The 19,544-nt window shown below is 44.2% G+C and overlaps 1 protein-coding gene across 5 annotated transcripts in view; it reads left to right on the forward strand.

The window, feature by feature from the left end:
- The window catches only part of GAPVD1 (GTPase activating protein and VPS9 domains 1), a 69,803-nt gene extending 54,689 nt beyond the window's left edge, over positions 1–15,114 (forward strand). For all 5 annotated transcript variants that reach the window (XM_010844060.1, XM_010844062.1, XM_010844064.1 and 2 more), the window contains 7 exons: positions 627–736; positions 2,500–2,659; positions 4,259–4,446; positions 4,953–5,166; positions 7,122–7,194; positions 8,376–8,573; positions 9,849–15,114. In XM_010844060.1, coding sequence (XP_010842362.1) covers positions 627–736; positions 2,500–2,659; positions 4,259–4,446; positions 4,953–5,166; positions 7,122–7,194; positions 8,376–8,573; positions 9,849–9,989 — 1,084 coding nt within the window. In that variant the 3' untranslated portion in view covers positions 9,990–15,114. The remainder of the gene's footprint in view (positions 1–626; positions 737–2,499; positions 2,660–4,258; positions 4,447–4,952; positions 5,167–7,121; positions 7,195–8,375; positions 8,574–9,848) is intronic.
- Positions 15,115–19,544: the final 4,430 nt, after the last annotated feature.

The following is a 19,544-nucleotide window of genomic DNA, read 5'->3' on the forward strand; positions in this document are numbered from 1 at the left end:
GAAGGCTTCCTTAGTTTGAGTGCTGAGATGGTCCTGATGACTTCTGTGGATTCCTTCCCAGCTTGGGCAAAATCTGGCTTTCTGACTTGTCATCACGTTTAGCATAGAATTCAGTGGATGTTGGAACATCAGAAAGGATTTGTTTGATTCTAGTGACTTTACCAAATGGTCCTTGCTCAGAGCCACCTTTACAACCTTGCTTCTCAGGTAACCAGAAAGCCCACTCCTTAAGCAAGGTGTCAGTAAGTTAAAAATTATCTTTTATTTATGACCATTTGAAACATTTGAGTTCTGAGCTAGCCTATTAATTTGTGTATGTGCGTGTGTGCTAAGTTGCTTCAGTCGTATTTGACTCTTTGCAACCCTCTGGACCATAGCCCACCAGGCTCCTCTGTCCGTGGGATTCTACAGGCAAGAATACTAGAGTGGGTTGCCATGACCTCCTCCAGGGAATCTTCCCGACCCAGGGATCAAATGTTTCTTATGTCTCCTGCATTGGCAGGCAGGTTCTTTACCACGAGCACCACCTGGGAAGCCCATTAATTTGTATAGTAAATAAGATAATAGTTTATAGAATGTGACCATATCTGGACAAAGAAATGACTGTATTTTCATCTGTTTTTTAGAGATGCAAAAAAGAAACTGAGGCTCGCTCTTTGCTCTGCGGATTCTGTGGCTTTCCCAGTGCTAACCCACTCAACAAGAAACGGTTTACCAGACCATACAGACCCAGAAGGTAGGTTGCTACATGAGAGTTTGTTTTTTCCCTATGCTTTATAGGAACCATATGAAACTGCCAGTATTCAACTGTGTTTAAACTATACAGCAGTTCCATGCAGTTCAATGTAACACATTTATATTAGCATCAGTTAAGGGCACTTGGTGATGGAATTCCAGTTGAGCTCTTTCAAATCCTGAAAGATGATGCGGTGAAAGTGCTGCACTCAATATGCCAGCAAATTTGCAAAACTCAGCAGAGGCCACAGGACTGGAAAAGGTCAGTTTTCATTCCAATCCCAAAGAAAGGCAATGCCAAAGAATGCTCAAACTACCGCACAGTTGCACTCACCTCACACGCTAGTAAAGTCATGCTCAAAATTCTCCAAGCCAGGCTTCAGCAATATGTGAACTGTGAACTTCCTGATGTTCAAGCTGGTTTTAGAAAAGGCAGAGGAACCAGAGATCAAATTGACAACATCCGCTGGATCATGGAAAAAGCAAGAGAGTTCCAGAAAAACATCTATTTCTGCTTTATTGACTATGCCAAAGCCTTTGACTGTGTGGATCACAAGAAACTGTGGAAAATTCTGAAAGAGATGGGAATACCAGACCACCTGATCTGCCGCTTGAGAAACCTATATGCAGGTCAGGAAGCAACAATTAGAACTGGACATGGAACAACAGACTGGTTCCAAATAAGAAAAGGAGTACATCAAGGCTGTATATTGTCACCCTGCTTATTTAACTTCTATGCAGAGTACATCATGAGAAACGCTGGACTGGAAGAAACACAAGCTGGAATCAAGATTGCTGGGAGAAATATCAATAACCTCAGCTATGCAGATGATACCACCCTTATGGCAGAAAGTGAAGAGGAACTAAAATGCCTCATGATGAAAGTGAAAGTGGAGAGTGAAAAAGTTGGCTTAAAACTCAACATTCAGAAAAAGAAGATCATGGCATGTGGTCCCATCACTTCATGGGAAATAGATGGGGAAACAGTGTCAGACTTTATTTTTTGGGGCTCCAAAATCACTGCAGATGGTGACTGCAGCCATGAAATTAAAAGACGCTTACGCCTTGGAAGGAAAGTTATGACCAACCTAGATAGCATATTCAAAAGCAGAGACATTACTTTGCCAACAAAGGTCTGTCTAGTCAAGGCTATGGTTTTTCCTATGGTCATGTATGGATGTGAGAGTTGGACTGTGAAGAAGGCCGAGCACTGAAGAATTGATGCTTTTGAACTGTGGTGTTGGAGAAGACTCTTGAGAGTCCCTTGGACTGCAAGGAGATCCAACCAGTCCATTCTGAAGGAGATCAGCCCTGGGATTTCTTTGGAAGGAATGATACTAAAGCTGAAACTCCAGTACTTTGGCCACCTCATGTGAAGAGTTGACTCACTGGAAAAGACTCTGATGCTGGGAGGGACTGGGGGCAGGAGGAGAAGGGGACGACGGAGGATGAGATGGCTGGATGGCATCACTGACTCGATGGACGTGAGTCTGAGTGAACACCTGGAGTTGGTGATGGACAGGGAGGCCTGGCATGCTGCGATTCATGGGGTCGCAAAGAGTCGGACACGACTGAACTGAATTGAACTGAAGTGAAGGGCACTTGGATTACTCGTGGTTTGTGAAAATGTTCTCTGATTGGTTCTGCTTAGTTTTACTGATACAGACATAACTGACTTCCCACAGGCTGAGGGATGACCTTCAGCTTATATAAAGCTTGTGGAACTTCTCAACAGTAACAGAATTCTGATGTTTTTTTATTTAGACAATGAAATTGTCTGCTTCTTAAAAGTGCAAATAGCTGAAGCAATTAACTTACAAGATAAGAACTTAATGGCTCAGCTTCAGGAAACAATGCGTTGTGTGTGCCGCTTTGATAACCGGACCTGTAGGAAGCTGCTGGCGTCCATCGCCGAGGACTACAGGTAACATCCCCAGCCTGTTTCACTTGTATAACTGTTTTCAGCTGCAAGTATTTTCTTCTCAGCCCTTATTTCAGAAATGAATCTAGGCTCACTGCAAAGTGCTGGGCTTTCCTGGATGTAGATTTCCAAGCAACATATGTGGATATTTAGTCTGGAAGTGTAGTTGTAAGCGAGCAGCTCTTACTAGGGCTTCTCTGATAGCTCAGTTGGTAAAGAATCTGCCTGCAACACAGGAGACCTCAGTTCAATTCCTGGGTGGGGAAGATCTGCTGGAGAAGGGATAGGCTACCCACTCCAGTATTCTTGGGCTTCTTGTGGCTCAGCTGGTAAAGAATCTGCCTGCGGTGCGATTTGATCCCTGGGTTGGGAAGATCCCTTGAAGAAGGGAAAGGCTACCCACTCCAGTATTCTGGCCTGGAGAATTCCATGGACTGTATAGTCCATGGGGTCACAAAGAGTCAGACAGGACTGAGCGCCTTTCACTCACTCGCTCACTCGGATCTTAGTAACAGAGTACAGTTGGCTTCAGCTTTGCCCAAAAGCATCTTTGGTGGGGGTGGGGCCAGGATAACTAGGATGTCACTTCCCTCTTTTAGTGGTGATAGAAAAGACTGCTTCCACGGACCAGGGAAGCAGGAGGAGTCCTAGGAGTTGTTACCATTTGCCTGTTGCCTGTCACTACTGACATTTAAGTTGAGAAGCTTAGGAAGTAAAGAGGCTTAGGGAATGGGTGCTCTAGTGATTGTTGCGTTTAGACTATAAGCAGATAATTGGTGGTATATTTAGTGATCTTGTGATATATCAGCCTGTATTTTGTTGTTATTTTAGTCTTTTGTAGCAGTCAACTTCCTGTCAAGTACGAGGTTCTACCAGCATGGAGACTGTGCTCCAGTGCAGAACAGACCAGTGATGGGAAGAGATTTGGTAGTGTTTAGGGAGTTAGGGAGCTGAGTGTTCGGACCAGTAAATGGTTCTGTTTCTTTCTTTTTTTTTTAATTGAAATACAGTTGATTTACAGTGTTAAATTAGTTTCAGGTGTACAACGTAGTGATGCGCTTTTTAAACATTATACTTCAGTTAAAGTCGTTATAAAATGTTGGGTCTGTTCTCTGTAGTGTACGTTCTACCCTTGCATAATTTTTGGCTGCACTGGGTCTTCATTGCTGCGTGAGGGCTTTCTCTAATGTGGTGTGTGGGCTCCTCACTGCGGCTTCTCTTGTTGCAGAGCACAGGCTCTGGGGTGTGCCGGCTTCAGGAGTTGCAGCACACGGGCTCTAGAGCTCAGGCTCAGTAGCTGTGGCACGCAGGTTTAGTTGCCCCTCGGCATGTGACACCTTCCCGCACTGCGGATCGAGCCCATGTTCCCTGCTTTGGCAGGCGGACTTGTAACTACTGGACCGCTAGGGAAGTCCTGACTCTGTTTCTTGACCTGGCAAAATAGTCAGTTCTCAGGATGGTTGTCTGCAGCCCGATAGGCTCATCTGTAAAACCAGAGTCTTTGGGGTAGTTCTTTTCCTTTGGAGAAAAGTCAGGACTCTTCATCTCCAAGGAAGGTGTGCGCTGTGTGTGTCTGGCGTCCTGCAGTGTCTTTCCTTTCAGGAAGCGGGCCCCCTACATTGCTTACCTCACTCGCTGTCGACAAGGACTGCAGACCACGCAGGCTCACCTGGAAAGGCTACTGCAGAGGGTTCTTCGGGACAAAGAGGTGGCCAATCGATACTTCACCACCGTCTGTGTGAGGCTGCTGCTTGAGAGCAAAGAGAAGAAGATCAGGGAATTCATTCAAGGTAACAAGAGACCCTCGGTGAAGCCATATGTTAGCGGGAAGATTTGGGAAGTTTTCTTTTGCTACTTTTTAAGTACCTACCTGTCTAAGAGCAGTTCCTTAAATTCCCAGTTATTTCTTAGTAATTAAACCTTGATGTTCAACCAATAAATGTCGTGTTTATCCTGGTTGAATATCTATGGTTTATTAAAAAGTTGGCAAAATTAACAAAGTTTTGGATGCACCCAATTTTTCTTATTTTTTTTTAAACAAAGCATATCATTTTGTAACAAACCTCTTGTTCTTAAACTTCTGCACGTGTCTTACCTTTCCCCTGTTTTTAATGATTTGGATGTATTTTCTCCCCAAATGAAACCATGCCCAGATACTTCCGGCTTTGAGAGCATGGTAGCGGCACAGTAGTAGATTATGATTCTAATAGTTTTCTATTTTTAACTACTTTCTAATAATTTCCTATTTAAAATCGTTTAAATACTCTATTTTAAAGCATATTATTTTGCATTGGAGACTTTCAGAAACTCACAGCCGCTGATGATAAAACCGCCCAAGTGGAAGATTTTCTGCAGTTCCTGTACGGCGCGATGGCCCAGGACGTCATATGGCAGAACGCGAGTGAGGAACAGCTTCAGGACGCTCAGCTGGCCATTGAGAGAAGTGTGATGAACCGGATCTTCAAACTTGCCTTCTACCCGAATCAGGACGGGGACATACTCCGTGACCAGTGAGTGCTCCTGCCTGTGATGGACTAAGTAGGGCTATCCCAGCCAGCCCCATAGTTTAGACAAGCTATTCATGAGACGTGGTATCTGAGTAGTAAAGGAAAAGATACGTGTTTCCTTTTTGCATCTCTCAGAGTTACCAGACCGGAAAGAAGGAAAGCGCTGTGTTCTCAGAGATGCTGGGAGTTGGGTTGGAGGGTTGTGTACACTGGCCTGGCCGCTGTGGAAGGCACTGCTGTTTACTCTGCCGCAGCTATTCTTCCCTTCTTTCTTCTACCTACTGTTACCCTTCAGATCAGGACTCAGACCTCACTTCCTCGGGGGAAACCCTTCCTAGCCTGTCTGCCTGGGTGAGATGCCCTGGCAGGGCAGGGCTGCCTCAGGCCTGGGTACCTTTCTTTAGCACTTGCCACCATTGCAGTTTTACACTTGAGTCATGGTTTCTCAAGCTGGCATGGCTGACATTTCGGGCCAGATGATTCTTTACTGTGGGAGGCTGTCCTGTGCCTTGTGGGACATGTGGCGTCATGGCTGGCCTTGGCCGGTAGTACCCTACCAGCTGTGAGAACCACGCTGTCTCCAGACACTGCCAAGTGCCCCTTGGGGGCAGAACCGCCCTCTGTTCCGGATCACTGGTTTGTGTGATTGTTTGATGAATGCCTCTGTACTCCACCGGATGGTTCCTTCCTTGAGTCCAGGAACACAACGCTTCATTCATCTCTCCACTGGGGCATCAAGCACAGTGTGTGACTTCTGATATGTTCTTTTTATTTATTGGGAATGATATGTATTTGAATATCAAAATATCAAAAAGTATATGGCATATGAATTAAGTCTCAGTAAAGCCTATTTTTAAAAACAATCCTAAAAATACTGATCTTGAAAAAAACAATCTAGAAGGGTAACAGTGGTTATTTGGGGGTAGTGAGACTCAGCATTTTAATTTTTTCCTCTTCTGCATTTTATGACCCGGTTTCTGTCCCCGAGTGTGTTGCTCAGTGGCCACCGTGTGCCCCGAGCAGTGACAGTGACTCACTGTGCCAGCGGCCCTGAGGGGCCCACGTAATAGGACCTCAGGGTGGGACACTGGTGGTTTCTGTAAGATTCTTTTTTTTCATGGAAATTTTAAGATCTCTCTTGTATATTTGAGAGAGCTCACTTTCCTTTGAGTGGGTTAGGATCGTTCCCACCTGCCTCCCTCACTTGTTCCTAGACTCGGGCTTTTTACCCCTCCCCAAGTTTCTGTATGCAATTTGCCAACTGGGTTCTGTTTTTTCTCCAGAGCCCCAGTTTTTGGCTTCCAGGGTGGGATGAGGAATGGGAACATTCAAACTGCTTACTGCAGAGAGCACCTTTGAAGCCGAGTATGCCTCTGTCCCCTCCGTGTCATCTTTGCAGGTTTATAGAGAGTTAGCACTGTGTTCTGGAAAGGACACTCGAAGGCAGGAGACTGGGCGTAGCCTCAGCTGCTCACCACTGTGTGGCCTTAGGGAAATCCTTCACCTTTTAGGCCTAATCATTGTCATCTCTGAAATGAGAGGTGAGCGTCCTCAGCATCCCTTCTCCATCAAAGCGTCTGTGCTCTCCAGTTTCTGGCCTTTGACCCCTCCACTTCTTCTTAGCCTGTTCACCAGTTAGCTTGTCCAGGTAGCTTCTAGGCTAAGGAGTCCTCTCACTTCTCCTGTGGACACTTCCCTGGTCCAGAAAGGAGGGGTTCCCACTCTTCCCCCTGCATCCCCTTGGCTCCCTGAGCCTTTCTAAGCAGATCCTAAATGTGAGAGTTTTTGACCAAGACAGAATACTTATAGCTAAGAGAGAGTCTCAACTGTAATGGTAATCTGTATCTGGAAGTGAGTCTAAAATGGTTTAAATGTGTTTTGAGGAAACCGATTATGACTACCTGCATACCTTCTTTTCTGAATTATATATTTACATATGTGTTTCGGGGCATTTTCAGGGTTCTTCATGAACATATTCAGAGATTGTCTAAAGTAGTGACTGCAAATCACAGAGCTCTGCAGATACCAGAGGTAATAACAGTTTATACAGTATGGATGGTATTATTCAATTAAAAGTGTCTTGGTGTGCTATGTACATGTTACCAATTTTTCAGGGAAGCAGAATATAGTAAGTTATAAAGAAACCACTTGCACTGGATGTCCTTCAGCCAATAAAATTCTCAAAGGTCTTTCCGTGGATTAAAATTCCCTAGCCTGAGAAGGGACCTTAGTAGTGAGAGGTGAGTGGAGGGAGGGCCAGCCTGGGGGAGCCCCCGCCCTGACACCACCCCCTGTAGGCAGGGCTTCCTGCTCACAGCTCACTCCTCCTGCGGCAACCAGACACTCCACTGATGCTTTTATTATCATATAGAGCCTTGGAGTCCTAACCACTCAATAGCCAGTGTTCTTTCCAGAACATTCTGCAGGAATGTCCCATATGAAAGGATCTGGTGGAACTTCAAAGAGAGTGTGGAAAGTCCTGTCCAGAAGAGGGAACTGAATCTGAATGTGACCTCAGAATTACCTTTTAGTTCCTAATAGTACATTTTTACCTGTCTTACACCTCTTACAAAATCAGGAAACAGGAAAGTTTTAGGTATATGAGTTTTCTGGTTGTTTCATTAGAATCTGGATATTAATTGGCATAAAATTTTTAATTGTCCTTGATTTCTAGAGCTGCTGCAACACAGGTACATACTAATTTTTAAGCTATTGTAAAAGTAGCTTGTCAGTGCTTTTGGAATCAGCTGCAATACATAGATAAGTCCCATTCTAGCTCTTTTAAGAAAGATAATTGTTTTAAATTTATGAATTCTAGGTTCTGTGTTATCAAATGTCTCTATTACTATATTTCGGGGTGGGTTTGTGTGTTTGTTTGTTTTTCCTTTGGGGCCGCATCATGCAGCTTGGGGATCTTAGTTCCCCAGTGACTGGGGATGGAACCTGGGGCCCTGGCAGTGAGAGCTCAGAGTCCTAACTACTCAACGGCCAGGGCATTTCTCTGGGTGGTTTTATTTTAAAATGCAAAGCAAATAATTTAAAAGCTTAAAAGTTAGGCTTCAATCCTGAAGTGGGAGGATGGGGAGGAATTGCAATTTGGTTTTTCTGAAAAAGGGAAAAGGCAGCGGCTTCACCCATCCGCCTCCTGACGTGGAGGTTGCTCTGGTCACTGCTTCCCACCTGCATGACAGTCTGTGTGTGGTCTCGCTTAGGTTTATCTTAAGGAGGCACCGTGGCCCTCGGCACAGTCAGAAATCAGGACAATAAGTGCTTACAAGACGCCCCGGGACAAAGTGCAGTGCATCCTGAGAATGTGCTCCACGATCATGAACCTCCTGAGCCTGGCCAACGAGGACTCCGTCCCAGGGGCAGATGACTTCGTCCCTGTGCTAGTGTTTGTGTTGATCAAGGTAGGTCCTCGCTACCACCCGTGAGAAGAGTTTCTTTGCCATCCTGATTCGGGGGGTTGTGCAGAGGGTCGCCAGGTGTTAACAGACTTTGACTCTTTTACAAGTTTCCAGCTCTGTGATACCCAGGAAGAAAGTAGTTAACGTCAAGTTATGTTCTGTTCTGAAGTTAGGGTTTTCCAAAGAAAAGGAAGAGCTAGATTCCTAGATGAACATTTTCAGCTTTTTAAAGCAGTGCCTGAAGGTCTTGCTTGGAGCTCAGTAGGTAATTACTGAATGAATGAATGAGGGCAGGTTCTCTGGTCATGTTTTTACCATCTTCTTTCATGTTGAATTCTTCATAGTGGTTATCACATAAACTACTACATTTTCCTGTCATCTTTCTCCTCTTTTGACCTCACATTTTATTAATTGTACCATATTGTTTTTAAAAGCACTGACACCTCTTGTCCTTTTTTGACTTTAAAGTGTCACCATTCAAATGGTTTATTTTGAACATTTTGGTTTGGAGGTGGGGACCCTGCAGTTTGGGTGCACAACAGCCAGCCAGTATGTGTTCCAGTCAGCTCAGCCCTCTGGTGATGTCTAAAGTGTATTTGACATATAGCTTACTAATTCTTAATGTTGCGGTATTTCTGCAGCCTGAACTCTTAGCTCAGAGTCAGAACCCTGACTCTGAATCAGTGTGCGATGAGCCTGCTTCACTCCTCCTATTGCCCGTAGCTCAGCTCCCTTCCGCAGGTGATGTGTTTAGTCTCTATGCAGAGCCAGTCTAAGCCCCTTTTAAGGAGCAGGCCTTAGCTTGCCCTCCTGATTTAACACACCTGAGCCTGGAGGTGAAAAGCAGGAGTTTCTGTGCTGCCTCCTGCAGCAGAGGGCCTACTCTTTTTTTTTAGTTTTTTTTCTTTCTCTGCTCTATCCTTACTTACTAAACAGATATAACTCAATTTGTCTGCAGCATTTCCTTCCTTATCTGGAATCCTGGGATGTTGAGTAAAGCCACTGGGATTAGTGCAGCCCCTCTAAGGACCCGTGAGGTCAAGTGTTTTGTTAGGCTAGAAAGCTCTAGATAGTCGAGCTAGGATTAGAACCTGAGTCTTCTTTCCAATACACTGTTGCTCCTCACAGTAACTTGGGTTTACAAATTAGTTCCAAAAAGGATTTGGGGGATTATTTTGAAAAGGACTGGTATCTCTTTTTCACAGGAAAACATTTGAAAGATGTTACCATAAATGATTTTTCCGGCTGAGTAGTTGACTTTGTTTTTCACTTCTCTAGGCAAATCCACCCTGTTTGCTGTCCACTGTTCAGTACATCAGTAGCTTTTATGCCAGCTGTCTGTCTGGAGAGGAGTCCTATTGGTGGATGCAGTTCACGGCGGCCGTGGAATTCATTAAGACTATCGATGACCGAAAGTGACCGAGACAAAGGCCCAGCAAGGCAGCGGACTGTTGGCGGGGCACACAGATCTCTCAGAAAACGTACCAGCTGCTTTGAAGGCTGAAGATTGTTTTTGTATAATATTGTACAGTGTTCAGACCTTTTAAAACAGATCTTTACTAAACAGATTAATGAGCTAACAAGCAGGTTCTCTTTTCTTTGGGTTCTTTTCCTTTCTGAGTTGCATATTTCATTAATTTCTTGTCCCCACATAGAGAATAGTACTGCAAAAAGGGACCACATTTTTCAGGTATTTTGAAATACAAAAAAAAAAACCCCAAATCTAGAAAATTCCTAGATCTCTGTTTATGGATACTCATTCTTTCTTTTCATTAAAAAAAAAAAAGAACAGTACACCTCTTTTAAGATGCTGTCTAATCTTGGAAGCATCTAACAGAAGGAAAATACCAGTTGCACTGAGGATTAAAATAGTGGTGACATTAGTGGCATTATCTATAAATACACTCACCTAAATTGAAAAGCTAAGAAGGAAATGTAAATATGATATATATTTATATTTGATGTAATATGGACATCTTCAGATTCTAATAAACAAGGAATATTGCTGATGGTAGGTTGTCATGTACCCTCTTGTGAAATGGTTTCCTTGACAACATTTAAGCTGAGCTTAAAAGCAGAAGGCGAACAAATACGCAGAAGTATTTATTAAAGTGTAACACAGTTTATTGAACTTTCTAGGTATGGAATTTGATGCACAGGGCTGCCTTTGATGAGGGGTATAGAACTTATTGAATATATCACTTAGACCTTCTCACCCTGGACGTCTTTGAGCCTGCAGTAGGAGATAGACTGTTTGTTTAATCACCATACGAGGCATACAAAGGGACAGTAGATACCTAACCCACCCTTGTGGTACTTCTCATCTGAAATGCTAAATATAGTGTAGAAACCCCAGCCAGAACTCCTTACAAACCTTTAACTGTAATATATTTTTGAAATGATGATTCACATTGAATGCACAGACCAGGAATTCAGTGAATGTCATTTTTTTAAAAAACTAATTTGTATTGTCTGCTTTAGTGATACAAGTTTTACTAGTGATAAACTATTTTAATCAACCATACTATTCTTACGGGGGGGAAAAAATCTGTTTTGGCAGGTTTCTGTGCCTTTGTTTCCCTCTTCTGAACAAAAGTATGTTTTTCTGTATTTTGGTTTGATCGTGTGTTGCTGATTCATCAGGAATGGGTTTTGGTGTCTGAGAAACAGGCCAAGGAGGCCCACCAAAGCTTCGAGCACAAGTCTTACACGTAGGCTGTCGCTGACTGGTTTCGCTCTGTGTGTTTCCTAAACGTGTTAACTTCTTTTATGAAAATTGGTCCCCTCCTTTGAGTCTCTTGTTGCTGGCAGCATTTCCAGGCATGTTTAAGGGAACTGTGACCAACAGCCTTGAGCAGATAAGGACAGAGGCTATCTCTCCAGGAGCTCTGTGCTCCACTGTGCCTAAAGAAGCTGGGTTTTCTTTATGCCTTGACCTCTTCTCATTCCTTTACTCTAAAATACTGAGATAAGTTGCAGAGGATTCTGAGATGAGGTTTCTGCCTTTTAGGGGCAGATCAAAATTAAAGTAGTACTGAAAAATGTCCTCTTGAACGTTAGATCAAGAAATCTATGTACAGTCATGCTTCATGGACTGTAACGGTCAAGCTCATTTAGGTCTTAGAAGTCAGATCCCACCGTAGATACTTTACAAGACAAACAAACTGTCTTAACATGATTTCTAAGGCAGAGGGGGGCAGTTCAGCATTTGATTCAATAAATGTTAAGTCAACAGAAGTCTTGAAATAGTTGAAATTTATTGTTTGGGGATTTAACTCAGAAGTCAATGCAGTTTTTCACCCCCGTGGTGGTTCCTAACTCACTTCCATGTTGTTACTATGGAAATAAATATGAAGTTGTGGACACTGCTTGGGGCTCTTTTCTGTGGAGAAGGTGGTGAGTTTGTATCTCCTAGAGGCAGGAGGTAGGGCTCTGCAGGGCTTGAGACAGTTGTGAGAGGAGGACCTCAGAGACTTGGCATCACAGTTACGTCCGAGATGGAGGTGGGTGCTTGTGTCTTGACTCAGGTGCCAGCAGAGAAGCGCACAGCCCAGCTGTTTAAGGTTAAGCTGTTTTCTTCGGGAAGCCGGTCAGGAGTAAGGACTATTTCAGCGTTAACTGTCACTGGTAGTTTCGTTGTAACAGGGTTTAGTAGTGTTGAGTTCTGAGTTTAGGAATTGGTAACTGTCTGCATGGGCTTCTCAGGTGGCTCAGCAGTAAAGCCTCTGCGTGCCAATACAGGAAACTCAGGTTCGATCTCTGGGTCAGGAGAAGGGCATGGCAACCCGCCCCTGTATTCTTGCCGGGGAAATCCCATGGACAGAGGAGGCTGACCGACTACAGTCCATTGGGTCACGTAGAGTCAGACACAATTCAGTGACTACACAACACCTGTGTTTGTGGCAGCGGTGGGCGTGAGATAGGGAGTAATCCGATTGTACTCTTTCAGGAAAGGAGTAGTTGTCCTTCAGCTGTTTCGTACCACAGATCCTCCCAGGACATAGGTCATATGAAGGAGTGTGCAAAAATACAAAATCACACGTAGGAAACCTTCAGTAGCCACTGATTATTACATGGAATTTACAAAGAAAATGAATGTTAAATGTTCACTGAAATTCTGTGGAATTATCTCACGAAAAAAATCAGTTCCTATTTTGTATTAATACTCTGCTTCCAGAGATGATTAAGTAATAGAATTACAGATTGAAGATTATCTTTTATTTGTAAAAGTGTTATTTTTTAAATCTAGTAAACATTTTGTTTTCTTTCTCTAGGTCAAATCTCAGCCACAGTTAACTGATTTCTCCTTTTTCTTTTTAAAAACCTGTTTATAAAAGCCATTTTATACAGATATGAAATCACTGTAAGAGGGTTGGGCTTTGTGAAGGATGGAAAATAGATGTGGATGAGATGCATGGGTTTTTCTCTCCCTGTTGTGTCCTGGAAGCCTTTGTTTAATGTAGACTTTCAACCTACATGTTCCTGAGGTACGTAAGCGAGAGAACTAAAACCCGTCCCAGTCAGTGACAAGGTCTAATTTTGGCCACAAGAAGCTGTACCTGACTGTGCATGCCGGTCGGCACTGTTCCCCATTGCCTGCCGTGGGAATTCCGTGGCCAAGTGAAGATCAACATCGTGAAGATTTAACAGTTCCTGTGTCTGATGAGATTGGGTGTGAAAAAGGAAAGTAGGAACACACTTGCTCAGAATTGTTAGTGGGTTGTGTCGAAGTGATAGAGTCATTAGTGGACTTAGCTTCCTCCGTTGATGTGCGTCCTAGACTTTCTCCTCCCTTCCCATTCCTGCTTTATTTCGTAAGGAAAAGTCTGCCCTCTGTTTAGTTCTTTTAACTAGTAAGTTTATTCTATATGTAATTGCCAACTTTAGGGGGGAAGTCAGAAAAGATCTTGAAGCTCAAAGAATTTTTAGTTGAGTAGATGCACAGTGATGAGATGTTTGAGGTACTTTGCCAAAACACTTGAGAATGTTGCCAGATTAATAATCATATATTTTAGAATGTAGGTTACCCAAGGAGTAGGGTGACCAGGAATTGCTTTATTACCCTTGAGAATACTTGGAGAAAGGAAGATACGCTTTGCTTCAGTGTCAAGGTTGGTGTGGTTGAGCTGTGGCATCACCACAAAGCTGCATGTCCCACAGGCCTGTGCTCATCAAAGGTTAAATCCCCGGGAGAGAAAGTCCTCTACACCTGGTTCGTGGCAGACTCTGTGGGCAGGAGCCACACGCCTTAAGAATTCACCTCTGCTGAGTTAATGTTCTGTCTTGTCTTCCGTCGTCTTGTGTTTCACCTGTGTGAAAAAGCTTTGTACTGCCTCTCCTCTTGAAACTGATAAAAACCTATAAGCCTCAGTGAATGAGCTTGCACCATCTTGTATATGTACAGGAAACCCATCCTGTCTCCTAATGTGATTACTCATGTACAATATCATTGTGTAAAATTGATTAAAAAGGGAGAGCAGTTGAATTCATTGGGTTTTATGTTTCCATCATCTCTTTTGTATTTGGAAGCATTTCTGAAAATTTCTCTGACTTCTCAGATGTAACTAAGGTTCTCCATGAATTCACACTCGTCCTTTTCATCTGAACATCTACTTGTTAACTACAGTACAGGAAGGAATTGGAATCATCCAGCAGTTGCTAATGAGATGGTGCACATTCACTCCTTTAACACGGTTCCTGTCTGAACCCTGTATTTGGTTAGCTATTCATCAGCCTTAGTTCTGAGCGCAGAAGTCCTAATCATGGTATTCACGGGAGCCTTGATTAATCCTCTCAGTTGAGGGAAGTTTCTATTAGCCAAGGAGCCCTTGTTGCAGAGGCCAGCTCATTCTACTTGCTGATGGAAAAGCACTTTGTTCATATTGATTGCACTTAACTTGGTTGGAAACATTTAAAAACTGGATTAGGATTCAGTTTTCACTCAGTCTGTTCATTATTAAAATTAATGCTATGACTTTCCTAGAACTGAAAATAGAATTCAACTTTTCTTGCCAATTTGGAATTCCCTATGTCACCTGGACTCTTGTTATATTTGTGCCTGCTCAGCCCTCTCTAAGTAAGCGGCTCTGTGGCTTTTCCCTGAGGATGCAGAGCTAGTGATGTTTAGCTAGGCCTCCCTGCAGTGCTGCCTGTAAAATATGTCACGATCCTGGAAAGTGAAATCAGGTCAGAAGCTCCTCTTAGCTGTAAATGCGTCTCTACCTAGAGATTTAAGTATTCATTGAAGGGCTTTCGAGTCAGTCATTTCATTCCAGAAGAACCCTATTCCATCTTCTTAGGCTACCAAAATACAGTACAAAGACTTCAGGGGGGAAAAACATTGATCAGAGAGGCAGGAAAATCTGGTTATGAGGATCCAGGAAGCATCTTTCACATTTTGTGCTAAAATGGAAAAAGCTCTCAATTCTGTCATTGAACCTGTTGTGGACAGTGAACATGAAAACCATGGTAATCTCATTTCTGTTAACTAGGATTTCAGCATATTGCTGGCCCAAATCATTAAATTTTATGCTCCTGTAAAAAAGAGTATCCAGTGTGATTTTTAAACATGGACCATTTTACTTCAACTCTCCTTAGCCCTACTAATTTGCAGTTTTGACAGAACTTTTGTCACCAAGACTGTTGGTTAATATACATAACTGCTGATGTTTCTTATCAGTAATTCCTAGTGAATGTAGTCAAGATATCTGTCTGATCTGACTCACTGACCAAATAAACCAATCTTTGGGAAAATGAAAATGTTAGTTGCTCAGTTGTGTCTGACACTTTGTGACCCCGTAGACTGTAACCCACTAGGCTCCTCTGTCCATGGAATTCTCTAGGCAAGAATACTGGAGTGGGTAGCCATGTCCTTCTCCAGGGGATCTGCCTGACCCAAGGAGCAAACCCAGGTCTTCTGCATTGGAGGCAGATTCTTTACCATCTGAACCACCAGGGGAGCCCACAATCTGGGGGTGGTACTCAAAACAGGTCCATTTTTAAGTGCCCTAGGCAGTTCTGTAAAACATTGTTTTCAAACCTCACTGTTAAGAATCACCTGGTGCTCTTGCTGATGAATCAGCGTGCATAGGGGATGGGACAGGAATCTTTAAACAAGAACTCCAGGTGACTTATTTTTGTGGGACTTAGAGCAGCACCATGAGTCAGCATTTCACAGAGAATGAGCTGGAGGACCACGTGCACTGTCCACCTGGGACGATAAACTGCTGATTCATTATTCCTCACAGGGCACATTGAATCAATTTTGGGGGAAGAACAGAGAAAAAATCTGCATGCCTAGCAAACTCCCCTTCTCTGATGCTAAAAAATGTGTGATCTGTGAAAGGTGTTCAATTCCTCAAGTTTTGGCTCCACATCCCCAAGGTGGGTAGAGCCCCTTTTAAAGGATACGGGGCCTGGCAGGGACTTCCCTGGTGGTCCAGTGGTTAAGATTCTGCGCTTCCACTGCTGGGGGCATAGGTCCAGTCCCTGATGAAGGAACTAAGATCCTTCATGCTGCACAGCATGGCCAAAAAAAAAAAAAAAAGGGATAAAGGACCTAGTAGCCAAGCTGATATCCTTTAAGGATAGTTTTTTCTTTTTTTAAAATTTTGCTTAAATCCAAATGTTTTCTGATAATTTTCTGGTTATATAAAAGGTTTCTTTCTCAAACCTCAAATTGCTAAACATTTGATAATCACGGTGTTCGAATTTCTAAGTGAAAACGTATCATCTAATCTTCCTTCCTCATTGTTTTAGCTTTTAAAATGGCTGTTTGGTTTCTGTTGCCTTTGCTGTCCCATGTTAAGTAACAGCATTGTTTCTAGCAGCCCCAGCTTCCAACTGGATTTTTTCCCCCAACTGGATTTTTTTCCCGGCCTGCCCTCTGCTGAAAGTGAGAGAACCTGTAAGCAGTCACTTCCCCTCCTATTTCTGATCCTCTCAGTCGATACGTGAGTTCCAGCCCCTTCCTCTCTCTCTCTCACTTTTTGATCAGTAACAACATTCTTTTCCTTCTCTTGTGGCTGTGATGGTGACAGTTGAGGCTGTGTCTGCTGTAGCTTGGGCTTACCTGATAGCTCAATTGGTAAAGAATCTGCCTGCAATGCAGGAGACCCAAGTTCGATCCCTGGGTTGGAAAGATCCCCTGGAGAAGGGAAAGGCTACCTACTTCAGTATTCTGGCCTGGAGAATTCCATGGACTGTATAGCCCATGGGGTCACAGAGTTGGACGTGACTGAGCGACTTTTACTTTCTTTCTGCAGCAGCTTAGGGGTAGCAGTCTGGGAGTGAGCCAGCCTGGTGGGGTGGGGGGAGACAGAGAGGCAGGCGCATAAGAAAGTCACAAACGACAGGAAGGGGAGGTGCTAAGGCCATCATCCCACAGCACAGTGTCACAGTGATGCCCCGAAACACCTCCTCCACAGCAAAGCTGGGCCACACCAGTGGGATCATCCAGATCATTCTTGCTACTTCCTGGAAAGCCACTGGTTTCAAGTGGTATGTGGTTGTAATGTCAGGTCCAGGAGCCTGAAAATGGTTCTTGTTTTAGACCTGCCACTAATCAATTCTAAGGCCAATGAAAACCTCTTAGAAGGGTTTTTCCTGAGTTGGGCTCTACTACCTCAGTGGTCCTGGACATCCAGTCTTGGTGAATATATATGTATACACAGACTTATGCATGGATATACAAATATGTATATATATACATATATGTATGTGTATATGGGGCTTCCCCAGCGGCTCAGTGGTAAAGGACCCGCTCCTGCAGTGCAGGAGCCGCAGAAGATGAGGGTTTGATCCTTGGGTCAGGAAGATCCCCTGGAGGAGGGTACAGCAACCCACTCCAGTATTCTTGCCTGGAGAATCCCATAGACAGAGGAGGAGCCCGGTGGACTACAGGGGGTCGCAAAGTCGGATGTGACTGAAGCAACTTAGCAGGCAGGCAGGCATGTGTGTATATACATATGTGGGTGTATATAAATATGTGTGTGTATATACGTGTGTATGTGTATACGTGTGTGTGTGTATTTATATGGTCTTGAAATAGTTCTCCTGTGCCAGCATTTAACCGAGGGATGTAGTAGAGTGCAGTGACACTGCGGAGGTTGCCAGCATGGACCATGGGTGTTTGGAAGCCCTGACGGAAGAGGCTGCCCACTGAGCTGATTCAAGGAGGGACTTGAGGCTCCAGCCAGTGAACACCAGTTTAGGCACCCAGCTTCTTTCTAATCTGGTTTAATGAACTTGAACCAGGACTGATGTATTGTGGGTGACCAGGTACAGGCTGGGTAATCCTAGAGAAGCACTTTTCTATGACATCAGCCAGCAGAGCCGAGGGGCAGCATTGGTTCTGCGTCGTGACATCCCAGGAACACCGGAACGACCTATGAACACAAAAACCACTCCACCTGTTTTTAACTAAAAGCTTCCCTTGTGCACTTAAGCTTGTGCTGCTGTGGTCATGAATAATACTGACACAACTTCTGAAACTTCCCTTTATACTGTTGACTGGAAAAAAAGTGCAGCGTAAGAGCTGTGAGTCCAAGTTTATTTGGGGACTTACTGAGGAGATGGTTCTCAAGCAGCTTTGAGGACCTGCTCTGGAGGAAGGGGAAGGCTGATACATACGTGATTTTGGTGCAGGTGGTGCATGCAGTGAAGCATACATCTCACTAAAAGGTTTCTGCTAGTCATGAGAAGGTGTCTCCATGAATGATTTTAGTGATTTTTCTAGATGTGAGAAGATGCAAGATATTGGGTTCAAGACATTTTCTCCTGAAAATATCTCTCTGCCAGTTTTTCCAGACGAAAGAGTGCCTCATTCCTGATCTCCACCCTGAACTCCTTTCAGGGGGTGTTGAAGGTCAGCAGCTGCAGTGGCTATGACCTAACCCTCCTAAAAGCAGATGGCGAGTGACTTTTTAGTTGTCAGTTCTTCTCTGCATTTGGCTATTTCAATCTTTAGTGCTCTAGTCCACCCACCTCTCCTATTCCTCACTGCCCCAATCCCTGGATCACTCACACCCCCTGAAGAGTCTCCTTAGGAAACAGCTCTAATGTGCTTTTTTTTTCATCTCCATGATCACAACTGGTGGATTTCCATGCCTCCCTTCCCCCCTTTCTCCTAGAGTCAGTCAAGTCTGATCAAATTTCTCTTCTCTCCAGAACATTTTCTATTTTGCTTCCAACCTGCATTTTCATCCTCATGCCTCTGTCCCTTTTTTCCGTCTAGCTCCACTCCTGCCCCTCAAAGTAAATCATGCTTTACCTGCAGTACCCACAAATTGGCACTGGCCCTCTACCTCTGCAAGGATCAGATTATGAACCACTGCAGCTGCTGACCTTCAACACCCCCCTGAAGGGAGTTCAGGGTGGAGATCAGGAGGAATGAGGCCCTCTGAGCTCTGTGAAAAACTGGCGGAACGAGTCTTCAGACAGATAATTTCAGGAGATGATTTTATGAGCCCAATTCTTGCATCTCCTCTCCTTCACGGTGACCTCTGCTCCTTGTGGCTAGCAGAAACGTTCTGCAAAAATTATGTGCCTGATTGCATGTACTTGCCCTGCATAAAATCACATACTGCCCTCCCCCCACCCCACCCTCTTTGAAGCAGTTTCTCAGAGCCATCTGAAATGCTATCTCTCAAGCTATAGTCCTCATTTGACCCCAAATAAAACAACTCACAACCCTCAGATTGTGCACTTTTTTCCAGTCAACACCTGCCCCAAGCCTCCGCCTTTGCAGGGCCCTCTGGTTTCAGTGCTCTCCCTAAGCAGGCTCTGCAGCTCTTCTGGGCGGGCAACTCCCCAGATGTCCCCATCCTTCCCTCCCTCTCCTAGGAGGCTCATCCCCCTACACTTCTCTACGAAGTAGTGATCTCTCTGGAACCTGAGCTCTCCTTAGGGACTGTCCGATCACCAGCTGGCAGGTGTCCCCAAGTGTCGGGGGCCGGGGAGGAGGGTAGGTAGTCA

This window comes from Bison bison, unplaced genomic scaffold (assembly GCF_000754665.1).
Source record: "Bison bison bison isolate TAMUID 2011002044 unplaced genomic scaffold, Bison_UMD1.0 scf7180017864193, whole genome shotgun sequence".
In the NCBI taxonomy this organism is placed as follows: Eukaryota; Metazoa; Chordata; class Mammalia; order Artiodactyla; family Bovidae; genus Bison; species Bison bison.